This window comes from Pygocentrus nattereri, chromosome 9 (genome assembly GCF_015220715.1).
Source record: "Pygocentrus nattereri isolate fPygNat1 chromosome 9, fPygNat1.pri, whole genome shotgun sequence".
NCBI classification, from domain to species: domain Eukaryota; kingdom Metazoa; phylum Chordata; class Actinopteri; order Characiformes; family Serrasalmidae; genus Pygocentrus; species Pygocentrus nattereri.
The window spans coordinates 16,207,033-16,226,322 of record NC_051219.1 but is presented as its reverse complement, the minus strand read 5'-3'; the positions used below and the strand labels follow the sequence as shown (position 1 = coordinate 16,226,322).

The 19,290-nt window shown below is 39.3% G+C and overlaps 1 protein-coding gene across 6 annotated transcripts in view; it reads right to left on the bottom strand.

Annotated features, from left to right (window-relative positions):
- Positions 1-19,290, bottom strand: part of magi3a (membrane associated guanylate kinase, WW and PDZ domain containing 3a) — a 228,475-nt gene that overhangs the window by 83,938 nt on the left and 125,247 nt on the right. For all 6 annotated transcript variants that reach the window (XM_037541280.1, XM_037541279.1, XM_037541277.1 and 3 more), the window contains exon 3: positions 6,112-6,231. In XM_037541280.1, coding sequence (XP_037397177.1) covers positions 6,112-6,231 — 120 coding nt within the window. The remainder of the gene's footprint in view (positions 1-6,111; positions 6,232-19,290) is intronic.

Sequence of the window (19,290 nt, the reverse complement as noted above, 5' to 3'; positions counted from 1 at the left end):
AGATCACTTAGGCCGAGTTCACAAGATGTTTTAATATCCATAAAAACACACCGATCATCATTGCTGGTCTTTTTTGTGTGTTTATGTGTGGAGGCAAACGTGAACGCTCACAAGCAAAAACTATTAGTGACTGTTGCGCTTTTTAATTAAGGCAAGCAAAAAAAGACGTGAGTAATCAAACCAGTCACTGTCGTACTAGATATTACAACAAAACAAACTACAGCGATTAGTTTTTCTCCAAGAGGTACATTTTTTACGGATTGAAAAATGTCCTTGTGAACACAGCCTTAGTCTCATGGGGCCAGACCTGACGCTGTGTAATGAGAATACACAACTTTAAACTTTTGATGCTGGATTACCATGAAATAGGTCACTAACAAAAGTACACTCCCTCCCATTTCCTCTCTAGTGCATGCTCTTTTAACGCCTGGAGCACAATCAATAATGCAAGCAAAATAAACTAGCTGGCAATTAGCTAATGTTTATTATTCCAAGTGAATATGTCGGGAACATTGATCTATTTAGTTTTGTCAGAAATGAGCTTTAAGGACAAAACTGATCACTAAATCCTATCAAAACCAACATCAGAGACTCAGCACCAGCAATATCTCGTTTAAGTCGTTTAAATCTACTGCCAGAGGAGTTATGACAAATATTTTGATGGTGGACATGAAACTGAAGTTTCTAACACAGTGAGAAATTACATTCTTAAATAATAAGAGTAGCGAAAAAAAAAAAACATGTATATCTTCATATATACTTCATATAACATTCATAACTTGAATGTGAGTGGGCAAGGCTAAACTGCCGTAGTCTCAAAGTAGGTGGATAAATGCAAATATGTTTTTGTGACAAAAGCAATGAATTAAATGCATGCAGCTTCATTTGCATATATGGACTGTACAGACTGTGAAAAACAGGTTGTGTCAGCAATTAGATCACCGCATTTACATGCACTTCGGTGGTCAGACAATGGGGAAACTCTGGGTCTACATGAGTCAGGCAGTAATCGGACGTCTGCTTGCTGTGCAACCAGCCAATAAACTCACTTTTACCCATTCGTACTCAGTCAGGACAGTGTTTGCTTTTATTAGTTTTGCACTGAAGCTCCAATATTAATCTACCTAACAAGCCATGAAAGCAAAAACTGTCAAGTCATCACAGATTTGTTTAAGTAATCGCTCATAGATTCAACTCTTATCTAAAATGGACAAATGTTCAGTCAGAATATGAAATTTGCTACTAACTTCAAGTCAAGTCAGTTATGAAGTCAAAGTAACGATGAATAAAAGACGAAACAAAAACCTCAGTTATTCAGTCAAACACACAGTACATACATGTTTTAAAAGTCTTATCCAGAGACACAGCTTGCCTTGGCCTCTCCACTGCTATGTCTACTGTGAGAAAACATGGTAGACAGATGAGAGAAAATCCACAGACCTGTAGCAGTTAGAGCCCAGGCCAGCAGCAGCCATGGACCAGCGGATGGCTCATTGGCTCCCACGGTGCCCTCTGGAGATAAAACGGTGCCCCCTGCAGCCTCGTGCAGTCCCACAGCTCAGTGTGAAAAAGCTGTTGCGCCAGAACGGGTGGGGTTGGGCTCTGATTTACTCACCGGGGACATAAAGGACTTAGAAGAGGATTGTGACTTCCATCCTTCATCCACATGAGCCGCAGCCCACTGCTCTGATGTAATACTGAGTAACAGCGAACCGCTGACTGAGGCAAAGGAAGAACGACTATTAGGTCAGCTTGGTTACATCCCACTGCAAGCAAATTCTGTCCATTAAGCAGTTAGCATCTGACCAAACTCTTGCTCATGTATGCCAATTCTGAGCAGGCCTAGCTGATGTCTAATTTGGGTCACCATGACAAGAGTGAAAGGTCAAAGTGACATAAGCAGGAGCTTCAGTCACAAAGACTGCTCAACTGATTAGTGTTTCAACGGGAACAGTGACTTACGTGTCATTTGCAATTAGATCTGTCAGAATAACATCAGTAAACCAGGTAAAAAAATGTGTTTGAAAGTGCTCATTCAGTCACCATGACCCTTGTGCAGTAGTGCAATATGTAAGGCTGGCTTTACACAGTAAAACACTCATGCAACTTTAGGTGCTTGAAACTTACATGAAACTAAATTGCGCTTGAGTTCCAAACCAAGAGACTAAAAGTGTCTGGCAAAATGAAACTCAACTGCAACAGCTGCACCCATCTCTACCTTTCATGAAACAGTCAATCAAAACCCTGGTAATGCATGATGTAATTACAACCAACCACATACTTTTAAAACAATAATCTCACTCAGTCAGGGGACAAGAAAATGAAACAGACCACGGTTTATTGGACAATTTTAAAGCCCAATAGAATAGCTAGATTCATTTTCTCCTTGTTTGAAGCCCCCTAATTTTATTCAGGGGTCAAATTCACCTGGATAAAAATTATTACAGAAGAGGAGAATGTGGCCCACGATGAACTTGTTGTGCTTCTAGGACGAGATGAGTGAGACATTAAGTGCACTATAGCCAGAATGATTATTTAGACATCAATTAGACATCAAGGCTTAGCACATAACAGATAAAAAAACTCAAATATAAAGTAAAGAAATCTAGATAGAACGATAAAAGACAGATACAAAGATACAGAATAAAAAGAATGTATATCATATTTTTTAGCTGTGATTGCCAAAGATGATAAAATGCTGCAAATATGTAAATGATCACAAAATATGACCTAGTGCAATAACTGAACGTGTTTCATGCAACTTTAATTGTTTTTTAATTACCTTGTGTAACTGTCAAGTTGCACACACATTATGTTGCAGGCAACTCACAACATGCAACCAGCTGAATGAAAGTTTCGCTGTGTAAAGCCAGCCTAAGGAAAAACGATGACTGAGAATGTGAAAGCAGGACTTGATCAGACTGTGTCCACAAGAATCATCTGTCCATAATTACACATAGAATGATAGTACATTGAGTGTTGCAGTGCATAAACCCTTCGTTAAAGAGATTAATGCACATCTGAGAGTTCAGTGGAGCAAAATTCAGAGAAAGAATCCAAAGAAAAAAGTGAAACGATCAGATGCATATATTCTCCACAGGTGGGAGAGTTCATCAAGTGAAAAGCACACCCCTGAATGCATGACCCCTACAGTGAGGTGGTCTGCTGACTCTGTCATGCTCTGGGGCCTTTTTGCTTGCATGGCTTACGTGAACAAAACAGCCTCTTCCAGAATGACAATGCCCTCATCCATATGGTACAAGGACACATCCATTTATAAGCCTTTTTTGCCATATATTGTTTAGTTGAAAGACTATAAAATCCCTGAAAGATTATATGGATGTATACTTAAATATTTACCCTAATATTTACAGGTGCCTTAAAACACTACATTTCTGAGTGTTATGCCTCTCAGTAAATTAGGCCTATTACTCTAAGAAACAACATGTGCTTTGCATAGGATATATGGGCAATGCATCTGAAACGACCTGGATTCATCTTACTAGTATCATGTATCACCTCAAATGTGACCACATATTTGCATTCGTTTTTATGCCCTGCGTCAGGAAAAGACAAGGTATCATTGACTAGAATTAGTCACTGTGAAATTATCCTTCAGGCTGAAATACCAAGAGACTAAAAGGCAACACAGATCAGTCATGTAGACGGATGGGCTCCAATAAAAGGCATCCACTGTGACATCTACTTTGGCCAGATTTACTTTTCCCTGGGAACTTTAAATGGAGCTTCCTGTAGAAAGAAAGACCGTCCCCATGACTCAGTGGAAGATCATTAAACAACCTGGCTGGCCTAGCTAAGGGAAACAATGGTGCTCCAGAAAAGCAGTGTTTTTATTCACCACTAACTTAGTGACAATGGAAGATTCCCGTGAGATTAAAAAGGCCATGGAGTGAATGATGTCAACTTTTAGGGCTTTTAGGTTCATAGAACTAAGACTATGGTTCAAGTTATGGCTATCCTAAAACACAGTACTCAACATGCAGAATCATGGCCAACATGCAGAAACTGTGTCATTGGCATCACGTCGATATTACTTGGGGTTTAACTTCTTATTCTCCGGGGTATATTTTGGTTTGTCCATCTGAATTTACGTGATCATATCGTAAGGCAAATTATTTGTGCAGCATGAAATATTTTTTTTAAATTTTATTTATTCATTTATTGTAAAAGTTCCCCTCAAATTAACAGAAAATGTGTTTTATGAACATACACATATTGCTATATGCTTACAATTTACTGCTCAAAGTCAAAAATCTTTGACGCTTTTTGTCTTCTTCTTCTTTCAGCTGCTCCCTTTAGGGGTCGCCACAGCGGATCATCTGCCTCCATCTTGCCCTATCCATTGCCTCATCTACTTTCACACCAACCATCTCCATGTCCACCTTCACTACATCCATAAACCTTCTCTGAGGTGTACCTCTTCTCCTTCTACCCGGCAGCTCCATCTCCAACATTCTTTGCCCAATATATCCAGTATTCCTCCTCAACACATGTCCAAACCATCTCAACCTGGCCTCTCTGGCTTTATCTCCAAACTGCTCCACCTTCACTGTCCCTCTGATCTGCTCATTTCTAATCTTGTCCATCCTGGTCACTCCCAACGAAAATCTCAGCATCTTCATCTCCGCCACCTCCAGCTCAGCCTCCTGTCTTTTAGACAGAGCCACAGTCTCCAAACCATACATCATAGCAGGACGCACTACTGTCTTGTAAACCTCTTTGACGCTTTTTGTATTATTTTATAAAAATTTTTACAGAGTAGATCACTGAAGAGACGGCATCTGTTTATAGTTTATAGCCCAGAATTGTGGGAAAATGGGTTGACTTTCAGTAGACAAAAAACTAAGTTCAGCTTCTTTTATTATAAAGGTTTAAATCAGTACATCATTACATTATTACATCATCCATGTATTTGACTGGAAAGAAGACAGTTACAGCTTTGTGAATGTAGCTTATGAAATATGAAAGTTATGAAGAATATGACAAAGTGCATTTTGGTACCACTGGTGGTCTCAAGGAGTTTAAGAGATGGTTTTCTCTCTGGGAAATTTTTAAAAATTGGCAGTATAGGAGAAGTAAATAAGCTGACACAATTTGCCATACACTGATTTTTCCTATTTTTTTTTAGATCCTCTGAATTATTATGGGGTTGATAAAGAGTCAACATATGATCTGTGCTATATGCAGGCCAACACTGCTATGCACTGAACGGATGCCATAAGACTGGCAACCTCACCAAAACACCCCAGCAAGCTTTGGCTGCAGTAGACAACAGTTTGAGCTGCTGGTGTTGGTGTATAATGCTGCTGGTAGCTATATGTTGAAGTTTAATTATCAACTTAATTTGATGCGGGATCATTTAAATGAAGGACTGTAAGCTTATTTACAAGCATGTATGAAGCATATGATTCTTATTTGGACTCTACCAACGACCTCATGATTCAGAGAATGCAGTAAGTGAAAATCAACCTTAGTACATTTTTGTTTACCACTGGGCGATTTTCAAGTCCTTAATGTGAACATGACACTGACTACAAAATGACATGAGGTCATTTCTTTTAAGATGTAGTGCTTCAAACCGAGCTCTGTGCATACATATCGTTTTCTTCCATGCTTTTGCTGAGTCAACTGCACTTTTAGGCGTGCAGCAGTTTTGTACATACCACACACACTTACTGAAGCTTAGTAGATCTGGCCTTTAGTCTTTGAGTGCTGGTAAGGTTAAGTTGCTCTAGGCCCCTCGATTAGCATAAAGACGCATCATGACTCAGCATACGTTCGAAAGTTCCAAACATCTGATAGTACAGTAGGCACTTTAGGTCAAAGAGAAATCGTGTGAAAGAGGAGGGAGAGAGAGTTTGTTTCAGTTTTTTTGGCTGCGGGTAGGAGTTGGACAGCTTTTGAGTGGGCACTCCACTGAGGCTGTCCTCCAGCTACTATCTAAAATAGGAGCTGTAGTCAGATTCGCCGTCTGCACCTGAGATAAGGCAGCGGACTGCGCAAGTGAACACATTCGCCAATAAGTAACTTAGTAACTAGCCCACATGCTTGACCTTTGCACCCTCTGCGTTCCCACACGCTCTTACGTACCATCGTAGGTTCCGCTCTCCAGCAGGAGCCCACTCTCTTCCAGCACGCGAAACTCCCCCACGCTGATGAAATTATAGTCCACTCCAGGAACCTCCCCCTCCCTCGGCTGTCTTGTGGTACCTGCCAAAAAACACAAACAAGGGGTCACATTGATTTGTTAGATACTGGGTGAAAAATCTCATGGATGTTTGTGCTCATAAAGGGATGAAAAAGGAAGATAAATAAAAAAGGGGGAGATGCACAATTTCAGTTTGCTAGATTTGAAGAACCTCCACTGAAAGGTTTTTAGGGACTCACAACTGGACTGGGACAGACACATAAGTTTTGAATACCTGGTTTGATTTGGTATGTTCTACACTCAAGTACATACTTTCTACAATACAAACCAAATCAAAAGCATTCAAAACATACAGAGGGGTGCAAAAGTCAGAGACCACCCCTTATTTATTAGATCATTTTTCAGGACGATATTTCTGAGGAGACAAGATGTAAGGCAATCCAACGGCATAAAGATGAGAAAAGTTCAACGAAAGATTGTGGAAAAGTAAATACAAGTACATATAGACAAAATGAGACTCTAACAGCTACGCAAGACTTGGTAGACCACTAAAATTGTGACAATCAGATAATCAGTACTATAAGTTTTCATCCCTGAAAGATGGTAAATAATCAAGCTTGATTCTTCATATCCACAGATGTTTCAGATCCTTCCACTGTGAGAAGATAGCTCAACACTATGGGTCTAAAAGTAGGTATAGCTGTCAAGAAGATCTTACTTAGAAAAGGAATTAGACAAAAAGAATAACATTTGCAAAATCAAACAAAGAACCTGCTGGTGCTCTCAAAAAAATGGACTGGCCTCAACATTATTGAAATAATCAATTATTGATTATTTCTAAGACTGAACTTTGGAGGTTCTGAAAAGAATTAAAGCTGTAATACAGGCAAAGAGTAACTGTTGCTGAGGCTTCTTTGTGATATTTTGTTAAATATATGTCTTTTGTTTTGACAATGAGAAATTATTGTACTTAATGGCTGTTTTGGAAGGAAGTCAAATAAACAAAGGGTCTCTGACTTTTACACAGTACTGCAAGTGCATGTAACAGGTTCTTCTATGGCATCTCTCCAAAGGACCCTTTATGGTGACTTAATTTGTAAGCGGGATGTACAACAGTTGACTAACCCCAAAGTACCCAGCATACTTTTAGCCTCTCATTGTAACATAGCTTGAGCCCAGAGACCAAAACAACAGCTGTTTTGTTTAGAAGAACTTTCGGCACAATTCGAGGAAGCGCTGCTCGCTTCTGCAGTGTGATTGGTCAGTTTTAGAAGCTAAAAAAGCCTGTGCTTAAGGTCAAGGTCCTTTCCTCTTTACTGTTCGTTTTCCAGCCTGCCTTATGTCCCAAATCTCTGTCACAGTCCTGCTTTTCATCAAACCTCAGTGTCAACATGTATTTACAGCTGTATAAATATAAAATGAAGCCACTGAACCTGGACTTGGTCTAGAAAGGACTATAGTCTTCCCTCAGAATGAAGACTTGTTCTCCTATAATTGTGCTGCTACCTCAACTGAAGTGTAAAAATACCTTCTCACTTCCAACCACACTTGATCTTTACCTACTGCCACAGTGAACACTATATTAAAGCACGCTGTTTTTGGAATGCAAACATTCTTATCTAACAGTACGCCTGTGATGGCTAACACACCCAATTCCAATTACATAATCAGTGCATTATGCAATACACTGGGCCTTCCACCATAGTTTTCTCAGCGTAATAGCAGATCTTACTCAGTACGAGCTGATCAGCCATAGCGCAAGCTGGTCTACAATGACAGTGTGGAACAAAAAGGCATACACAATCTGGGTTGGGTTGTAGCAGGATGCAAGTATTGGGAATATGTATTCAGAATGCAGAAATGAATTCAGTCCTAGTTATATTTTCCAAGTAACATTTTGTTAAGGCAGTATTCAGAATACATTTTTAAAAGAATATGTTTTGAATGCCATTATATTAAAAACAATTATAAACCATCTGTAAAAGAAACACCATACTATCTATTTTAAAATCACAGTGTGCAAAAAACAGCTTCTTTCCAGACATCTAAGTAGTAAAGCCTGAGCAGACTGATAAATCAATGTGATGATCAGTTTTAATCTCAGTGTTACTGAGTTCTGCTAAAGCCTGAGTAGACTGATAAATCAATTCAATGATCAGTTATTAATCTCAGTGTTACTGAGCTCTGCTAAAGCCTGAGTAGACTGATAAATCAATTCAATGATCAGTTATTAATCTCAGTGTTACTGAGTTCTGCTAAAGCCTGAGTAGACTGATAAATCAATGTGGTGATCAGTTATTAATCTCAGTGTTACTGAGTTCTGCTAAAGCCTGAGTAGACTGATAAATCAATGTGGTGATCAGTTATTAATCTCAGTGTTACTGAACTCTGCTAAAGCCTGAATAGACTGATACATCAATGTGATGATCAGTTATTAATCTCAGTGTTACTGAGCTCTGCTAAAGCCTGAGTAGACTGATAAATCAATGTGATGATCACGATGGTTATTAATCTGTGTGGGATAATGGAACCGAACTACTCAGTACTGCACATATTTACTACTGATAAGCTTAGCATCAGTGTTGTTAGACTTTGTTACATAATGCTATTAGCTGAAATACCCACAGCTACCCATTTCATAGTCAAATCTACTAGATTTTGTGGAGCCTAACCCAGTCCTGAATGGGTGGTAGACATGAAACACCCTGGACAGGTCACCAATCCACCACAGGGCAGACACACAGGTATACACAGTCACACACACTCACAGACCTAGGGACAATCTGGTATCTTCAACTGGCCTGACTGTACGTCTTTGGACTGGACCACTTGGATGAAACCCAAATAGAAAGGACCCTGTTCATCCTGGCCAGCAAATCCACTGTGCCGCCCACATGCAATACACTCTCTTTGAAATAGCTAATAGGGTAAAATGGCCAACCTTGTACCCGTCCTCAGCGCGTACCTCTGAGAGAAACCGTGAACAAAGCACAATGGCTAAACCGCACTGAACTGAACCGGAGGGAAGGTTACTGTTGTACGGATATTGAGTAAGCTTCCTAATGGCATTTCATTAGCATTGGCGCTGTCCGCCTCTGGTTCAGTACCACCAGTCTGGGTGTGAAAAGAGGTCTGTTTGAGAGAGAAAAAACAAAAAACCTACATCCCCAATGACAGCCACCAAGTACTGTGAAGCTGTGGAAAAAAGCCAAAAGCTCCTGTGAAAGAGGGGAGAAAACAATTAGCAAAGCATTTTAATTAGCGAAGCAGCTTCCACAAGTTGCTAACTTGCTGAGCTGCTAGCCGCTAAATCTAATTCCTGACAAACCTGGGGTCTTGGTTATTAAGTGTGTAAGTAGGTTTGGTGCGTAAATCACACACATGCACACTTTTACACACAGAATGCAATTTGCTTACTAACTTTCTGCAGTTTCACATAATTGGCGGGATTATTAGTGACTATTTTGTTCAAGCACTGGAAAAATGCTCTGGCAGTTCAACCTAAAGAAATATTTAATGTGGTAATAAGTAGTAAAATAAACACTTTTATTGAAAGTAAAATTATACTTCAGACGAACAGGATCAATAATTTCAATGATTCTAAACCTCAAATTTTGCTGTGTATGCCTTTTTATAGTGTGCTGATGAGAGATGGGAGACAGCTGATTTAGGTTCATAGTAAAAGTAAATTAAAATCATATAAAAACCAGGTCTAAGGACTGTGATGAAGTAGACAGCAGCTGACCTTGTCTTTGAGTTGTGCTGGGAGCAACTTTTAATCCACTTTTAATCCACAATTACTTATTATTCAATGCAAATAACTGAAAAATTCAATAATACAAGTACAAATGAAATCTGAAATTTAAAAAATTGACTTCTAACATTCAAAATTGTTAGAATTATGTTGTAGTATGTACAAAATCGATGAACACTAATAAGAACTTTTGCCTTGTCTCAATTCATTTTAATGGAAGGATTTTTTTACAATGTAATTGTACTAGTATTAATTTGGTTTAAACATGTAATAATTTAATTGTCAGAAGTAAATAAACAGAAATTTAGACTAAAACATAGCCAATAATTATGTTTAAATTTACAGGTGGTGATTTAATTCTGACATCAGAATAGAAAACAGGTAAACAGGTATTTTTACTTGTGAAAAAAGACATGCATATTTAACAGTTCAGTTGAACTGTTTATATGCTTTATAGGCTACTGGGGACTTTTAAAGGAAAGGTAGTCACCATATTCCTATTTGAGGGGCTTTTATTGTAAAATTAACAACTGATAAATGCCAATTTTCCACAGCGTACTTGCAGTTCTTACTCCAAGGATGTGCAGTCTGCCTAATTTAGATAAAAATAACGTACTTTCTAAAATATGTTAATAATAACTGTTTTCTTCACAATGCAAACATGTTATTTGTCAAAGAAATTTTCATTGTATCTGATTTAGCCCACATCAGCCGGAGTAACTAACATAGTTAGTGATAAAACTGTGCTATTTCTGTCCATTTCTGGCAAAGCGTTTGTGTTTCTGAGAATTAAACGACATATAACGTTATACATAACATACTCACAAATACGAGCCAAACCGTTGCTTTTCACTGAATTGTTGGCCTATTTTCTCTGTCTTCCAATGATGAAAGTTAATGAATACCCAAACAGTGATTCGGTATGTGAATACTGGCATCTTTGATGGTTAACCATGGACTCAAGTATCCATACACATCCCACTCTTATGCACAGATTTAGAATGTGTTCTACACAGGCTTTGGTAAACGAGGCCCCTGGAGAATGAATCCAGCCACCTTCCAACATACAAAAATCTTCTTTCTGAAAATTGTCTAGAACAGTGGTTGTTAACCTGCAGTTGCCCTGCAGAAATCATTTTAGAACTCCTCTGCTCCAACATACCTAATCCAACTCATAAAGGCATAACAAGTTGGGTAAGGTGTGTAGGAACAGGGAAACCACTAAACTGTGCCTGGCAGGAGTACTGCAGGACCAGGGTGGAGAATCACTTGTCTATAATGTCTACAATGAAAAATCCTACAAGATGTATACGGCCTACTTTAGCCAGTGGAGTCACAACTGCAGCATTTGTCACAAAGCCATACTGTAGGTTTGACACCTTGCAGATCTATGCAAAGAGCTATTATTACTTTAGCCTAAGACAGAGTGTGGGCTTTTCGTTTGGGAAATCAAAAGAGGGACGATTTTCCCTGACACCTCATTAACCGGTCAGGGCTTTAAAAAGGGAGATCCTTAAATCTTCTCCAGAAAAAGCAATTCCCAAAGATTGAACACCTGGGGATCCTTTTTTCTCCTCTCGTCTCTGGCATCCTCTTTTTTTTTCTTCTTTTTTTTTATCAGCGGATGAGCACGAGGGAGCTTACCGTCATGCCGTAACGGATATTAATGCCTCTGAGAGAGGAGAGAGAGATGGAGGCACAGGCTGAGCTCTGAGGATTATGTGGTGGGGTTAGAGCCTGCCTCCTCACACTTCCTCCGCTCTTCCTGGTTAATGACTTCTCTCCGCACATTCGGAAACCCTTCTAGTCCTCGTGGGAGAGACCAGAGGCCCATTGTTTTCCCGGCGTCAAAATTGTCCTATATTTCTCCTTTTGAGAGGTCTCAGGCCAATTGGACTTGCATACAGTTACCTTTTTTTGCAATAACATTAAAAATGCATTTCATCACTTTAACACCAAAGCTTTACACATCTGTAACATTTATTTATAACCTTCATAACATTTTTTCTTACACCCTTTGAAAATGTCAGCTATTTACATTGGGGGAACTTTTAACATTAAATTGACCAATAAAACTTGTCCAAATTATTTATAATAAAATCAGTTTACATCGGGGTCTATCATATATTTACAGTTTATCCTTAAATCCAGCTCATCAGTTATTGTTTTCATTTTTCTGCATATTTGCTTCTGATGAGCTTGTTTGCTTTACTACCTAGACACTGTGGCAGCATTAATGCTGCATGCAGCATGGGCTTGGGTGTAATTTAGCTATAATTTAGCCATAACCAGTCTAGATATTGTTCTAAATTAGACCGAAAAATTCATGACATACCGGTAGATACAGATACTTGGAGCAAGGGCACATTTACCACTGTGTTACATTACCTTTCCTTTTAACAACACTTCATAATCATTTGGTGACTGAAGACAAAAAATCTGATCCAGTTTTGAAAGCAGAACCTTAGCTGTTCAACTTTATAGGGCCCTCATTGACATCCTTTACACATCATTATACGCTGCACATTGTCAGTAAAAGGCATGCAGGCCAGTCTAGCACCCACACTCTCTGATTATGCAGTCATGCCATTGTAACATGCAGAATACGGCTTAGTATTGTAATGCTGAAAAAATCATGAATGTCCCTGAAAAAGACGGCATCTAAAAGGCAGCATATGTTGCTATAGTGCTTTCACAGATTCATGCAGGTTACCCATTATTATCCCCCACACATACCACAGACCTTGGCTTTGGAACTTTATGCTGGTAACAATCTGGATTGTTCTTTGGCCCAGATAACACATGTCCATTATTTCCAAAAACAATAGGAAAGGCTGACTCATCAGACCACAATACACATTTTCACTCTGCATCAGTCCATTTCAGATGAGTTTGAGCCCAAATAAGTTGGCAGCATTTCTGGACGTTGCTGACATATGGTTTCACTGTATCTAGTACAGTCTTAACCCACATTTGTGGACTCAGCGAAGAATCAGCGTTTATTAACAATGGTTGTCAATGTATTCCCAAGCCCATGGGACGTTCATGACAACATTCATTACAGAAGCATGCCGGTTTTTAATGTGGTGTCATTGAGGGATCGAAAGTCGTGGGCATTCAGTTGTGGTTTTTGGCCTTCCAGATTCCCTGAAACTTGATATTATGCAAAAGTTGTCTCATCTTTGCTCAAAGAGGTCAAGGTCTTTCCTTGATGCTCCTTTTAAAATGAAGCATGATAACATGAAAGATTTTAAAATGCTTTGGAAGACTTCTTCCTATATTTAAAACTAGGGATGTGCAATTTGACTAACTTTAAAAGTTTTTGGCAGACCTGGTGTTACCCAACAAAACAGCAGCACAAGAAGGAAAAAATATTCAAACGTAGCTGAGAAAAATCAATAGATTATGGTGTTTGGATGAGTAATGTAGGCTGCCTCTTCAGAGGAGAAAATGAGCTAACAGAATTGACTGGTACAGCACTGCATGCAGCTTTTTACAGGTGGATCATGTGCCAACAGGTCAGTTTGTCAGAAAAACATGTTTTCACTGTTTCTGAGCTAACATGAGCCAGTGTAGCTAGCTGAGCTAAAAAAAAAAACATTAACAACACGCTCATGTTAAGGCACTTAAGTATCAAAGTATAATATCCACACTTTCTCGCAAACATAATGGTTTTTTGGCTTATTATTGAGTTCAGTTCTCTCTGTTTAGTGGTGCTGACCAATGTTTGGCATTTCACATGCTGTTTAACTTCAATAAATGGACAAGGTTTTTTCTGTTCCCAGACTGTTTTCCCTTGGGGGGGGGGGGGGGGGGTCTCCTCCCTTTCCCCATGTATTCTGTATTTTTCCTCATTCCTGTCTTCCTGTCCTGCCTGGTAAATATCGTAGACCAATAACCTACTTGTTGTCGTGAGCATAACAAACTGTAAGTGACACTGAGCAGGTATAGTAGAAGCGCTGTAATGCAATGTGTTATGATATCAGGGCATGTTCCAGAGTGTGATCTCAGAGCACTGACATGCTGCATGTTGGCCTGAACAGCTGAGTCAGCCTGGAGTCATAAGGCTGGGAGGCCAAGGATGAAGATAGGGGTGAAAAGGCAAGGGATTTGCACTCAGCCCACACACTGAGCAAACTCCAGCATCCAAACGAATAAAACATCTCAGGGTACAGTAAGATTACCACAGGATACGTTTTCCAGATGCATTGAAGTGAAGTAGTGTTAGTACAACTGTACATTTGTAATGTTTAAGGCCAAGTCATATAGGGGTCCATTTACTTTATGCATTGTTGTGCATACCACAAAAATTATACTTACGGTACTGCAATAGTTTACTACAAGGCAAATCCCACCTTTTTGAAGGTTTTAATCTAACCTAAACCGTCAAATAGGGTGGTATGAGCTCAAATTGTTCACTCTAGAGAGACTTGCTCAGTTTTTAGATGCAACACTGATAAAAGCAAAACAGCAGTAAGTCTTAAAAATCAGGCTTACTTGGCCAGGCATTTACCTCTAAGTGGATTTAAAAAAATACCACTGCTGCCCACAGAAAAAACGTTTTTTATTCCAAGATTTTGTGATTTTGGAGAAGTTGTGTTGGTTCATTCATCATGAAATTTTTATGTCAAAATTAGAAATAGATGTTTTTTTGTTTGTTTTTTTGAGACAGTGACACTATGCATAGATCTTGTTGCAAAAATCATAAAACACTAGCACCTCAGGCATCAGGCAAAATATCAGTAGCTCCATTTTTTATCAACTGTTTTGTTGATAAAACTGTTTTAGAAGCATTAGTCTCTTCAGACATGTGGTTCTCATCATCACCACTATGAACAATTCTGATTCGGTTTCTCTTGAATGGTGTAAACATCACACCAAGCTGAATTATTTTTTTTTTTTTTTTTTTACACTTTAATCACTTAATTGGAGGAATCTAACCATATTAAACAGCCAAAAAAACCTCCAGAGATTAACATGCCATAACACACAAACACAGTGAACTGGTGCATGGCTGCTAGCACGTTAAAAGGTTTTACAAAAATTGGTCTAAAAAACACTAATACTGATACAGAGAGCTAATACTAATACCCTACTCACACCAACAAAACTAGAGCTAAGAACTGCAGCAGTAGATTTGTCTTCTTCAGAAATGTTTTTCATCTCAGTGGATGATCCTCCAACATGGTCATTTGCTGAGGCAACTTTGAGAACTCAGTATCATTAGCCAAAGCTGGCTAGAGTAGTTAGCATACTTAAGCTGACTCCTCTCCTAGTCCTCAATCATGTCTTTAACATTTCCTTGGCAACACGGTCACGATATGGCACTTGTGTTTTGTTGTAGGAAAGTACATGGAGATTCACTCGAAAGAGGGCCTGAATATTCTGCTGTAGCTCCTGATAGGATGAAGCAATCTGAACCAAAGTCTGTTTTCTGCCAGACACAAAGGATTACAGGGGTTTGCACCTGGAAACGGAGGTTAAACGTCACGATGGCTGTCCAGCGCATACCTCATCACTCCGACGCAGGGGCATCTTGGCTTGTTCGAAGCTCCACACACTGAGCAGCACATTGCATGTTGTTTCGTTCAGATCGCTTCGTCTTGGAGAGAGTTATTACAGAAAAGTCGGGGCCTCTTTCGAGTGAATCTCCCTGTATAATATAATTATTTATAATCGTAAACATAGAAAATTTGTCGCACTTTGCATATATTTTGTCTCTGACTTTCCGTGACACAACACAACAATTTCAGCTTTTAAAAAAAGGCTAAACAGTTAACTGATTACTCGATTATCCTTGCATATCCCTACTACTGACTTGATGGATTTGGATGGGATTAAAATTGCAGAGATGATAATAAATACATTAACACATTGTCGCAACTAAGAAGACACTGTCTGAATAAAATGATTTTATATCTAAATGCAAATAGTCCTATGGACACTGAGTCGAGATGAGTAGCTTGAGGCTTGATAATTATGGGCCAAGAGCTGATCCCAGAGCAGCAACTCATTATTCTAACAGGTTAAGACCTCTATGTCAATATAAAAGCACAGTATTTATTAAAATGACAACTGCAGAAAGTAACAAATGTTAATTAATGGTCTGTTGCCAGTGAAGACTCCAATTGCTAACGGTCACATCAATATTTATTCATACACTATTTTTAGTTGCATGGTGATGTGTTAGCAAGATAGTAATAACCACTTGAAGGAAATGATATAGCTGTGCATGCCAGTAGTCTAACATGAGAAAATGTTTACTTATTCATTCCTTTAACATTAATTATGAATTAGGCTTCAAAATAAGTTCCCTGTAAAACAGGGGCAATTTACCTTTCAATAAGTAAAGCTACTCTCTGTCAGAGAGTTCTGGAAATGAAAGATGAAAGGAGGCCATCCTTTTTTGTTACTATAGAAAGAGAGAAAGAGAGGAAGAGAGGGAGAATGAAGAGGGAGGTCAAGAGTACCAGAGGAGGCATCAGTCTTCTTCCCTGGTAGCTGGTTTGGACAGACAGCAGGGCTGAGGATTAAAGATGCCTTGCAGCACAGAGGGGAAAACGGTGAAGCTGCACCTCTGATTTACAGTTCTGTGCTGCAGTATTATAAGACACTAGAGAGTGAAATGGCCTGGAAGAGATAGTGCTTTCAAAAAGTGGGAGGTGTAAGAAGAACAGATTCAAGGGGGAGCCATATAGGTGTGGTGATGGCAGGGATACATATAGGAATAGTAGGGATAAGTGTAGGGATGGTAGGTATAGGTGTGGAGATAATAGAGACAGGTGTCGGGATAGTAGGGATAAATGTAGGGATAGTAGCGATGGATGCAGGATGGTAGGGATAAGTGAAGGGATGGTAGGGATAGGTGTGAGGATGGGAGGGTTACGTGTGGGGATGGTAGGGTTAAGTGTGAGGATAACAGATAGGTGTGGAGCTGGTTGGGTTAAGTGTGGTGATAATAGGGATAGGTGTGGGGCTGGTTGGGTTAAGTGTGGGGATAATAGGGATAGGTGTGGGGCTGGTTGGGTTAAGTGTGGTGATAATAGGGATAGGTGTGGGGCTGGTTGGGTTAAGTGTGGGGATAATAGGGATAGGTGTGGGGCTGGTTGGGTTAAGTGTGGGGATAATAGGGATAGGTGTGGGGCTGGTTGGGTTAAGTGTGGGGATAATAGGGATAGGTGTGGGGATGGTTGGGTTAAGTGTGGGGATAATAGGGATAGGTGTGGGGATGGTTGGGTTAAGTGTGGGGATAATAGGGATAGGTGTGGGGATGGTTGCGTCCACCCGAGAGGCCGCCCAGGTGCTGGTGCAGTCTCTTGTCATCTCAAGGCTTGACTACTGCAACTCGCTCTTGGCTGGTCATCCCATACAGGCCATCAAGCATCTGCAACTTATCCAGAATGCAGCAGCACGGCTCATCTTCAATCTCCACAAGTTCAGCCACGTCACCCCACTGCTGCGCTCCCTTCACTGGCTTCCTGTAGCTGCATGCATCAGATTTAAAACCCCACTTCTTGCCTACAAAGCCAAAAATGGACCAGCACCTACCTACTTAATGGCAATGGTGAAATCTCGAACTGTACCATGAGCTGTTCGAGTACAGCTCAGCTTGACCTGCCATCCTTCAAGGCACGTGGAAAACAAGCATCGAGAATGTTCTCCGTACTGGCACCCAAGTGGTAGAACGAACTCCCACTGGCTGTCCGTACAGCAGAGTCTCTCGCTGTCTTCAAACGCAGACTGAAGACACATCTCTTTACACAGCACTTAAATGAGCATTGAATCAAGTATTGATTGCAATATATCAGGCTGCACTTATATATTGTAGTTTATTGTATTGCAGTTTGTATTGTAGTTTATTGTATTGCAGTGTATTGTATTGTGTTGTATTGTATTGTATTGTAGTGTATTGTATTGTGTTGTATTGTAGTGTATTGTATTGTATTGTAGTGTATTGTATTGTGTTGTATTGTAGTGTATTGTATTGTATTGTAGTGTATTGTATTGTGTTGTATTGTAGTGTATTGTATTGTGTTGTAGTGTAGTGTATTGTATTGTGTTGTATTGTATTGTAGTGTATTGTATTGTATTGTATTGTGTTGTATTGTAGTGTATTGTATTGTATTGTAGTGTATTGTATTGTGTTGTATTGTAGTGTATTGTATTGTATTGTAGTGTAGTGTATTGTATTGTAGTGTATTGTATTGTAGTGCATTGTATTGTAGTGTATTGTATTGTATTGTAGTGTAGTGTATTGTATTGTATTGTATTGTAGTGTATTGTATTGCACAGAGTTCTGTGTTCAGCTCTGTTCCTTTTCTCTGGGTATCAACAGCGACTTTTCATTTCTAGCAGTATCTGAGCTCAGGACCGTCTTTCTCTCTAACCCATTGGTAACTAGCAAAGATACTTTCTCTAGATAGACAAAGCACTTCTTGGAAGTCGCTCTGGATAAGATCATCTGATAAATGCTGTAAATGTAAATGTCTGAGGATAGCAGACAGGTGTGAGGATGGTTGGGTTAAGCGTGGGGACAATAGGGATATGTGTATGGATGGTAGGGATAAGTGTGAAAATAGAAGTGATAGGGGTGGGATGGGAGACCTACATGTGGGATGGATGCGGAATAGTAGGAATAGGTGTGGGGATAGTAGGAATAGTTGGGGAGATGAAATTTGTTACTATACTTAAGTAGTTTTTTCATGTATCTGTACTTTTTGGGCGACTTTTTACTTTCACTCCACTACATTTCAAAGTCAAATATCTTACTTACTCTAATACATTTCGCGAAATCTGTTGTTCCTTTTGGTTTATGTGTGAATAAAAACGGAACGTGTCAAAACAAAAGAAGCACACAGCAAGAACACCAATTAGGGCACAGTGCACACTTTGTTTTGAGCTTGTTTTGACCTGTTGGACAGATCGACCCAGTGCAAGCACACGGTTCTACATAAATGATGACTAACCTAACTTTGTGTAAATAGACCACAATATAGAAATATGTGCATGTATGCAGTTGTGTCTGTGTCTTTTTCTGAATTTACACAAACATTATTTCATTTTATAATAAATTTGTTTTTGAGACCTACAGATGCAATACAGTAAAGGAAAACTCATTTGTGATCCTGAGTTTAAAGCAAGTTCTCATTGAACTTAAACTTAGTAACTAAGTTGCAAATAAATCTTAAACTGAAACTTTTCTTGTTTGCAAAAAGTTATTTCAGAGCCACTCGGTTCTACCTAATGGACATTGTTTGCCTTCAGTGTTTTGTGCTTATGATCATTTTAATAGACATCAGTGACTAATTAACGACGTTCTATTAGAAGACTGGTTTATCAAGAGTGACACTGGAGTATTTTCACCTAA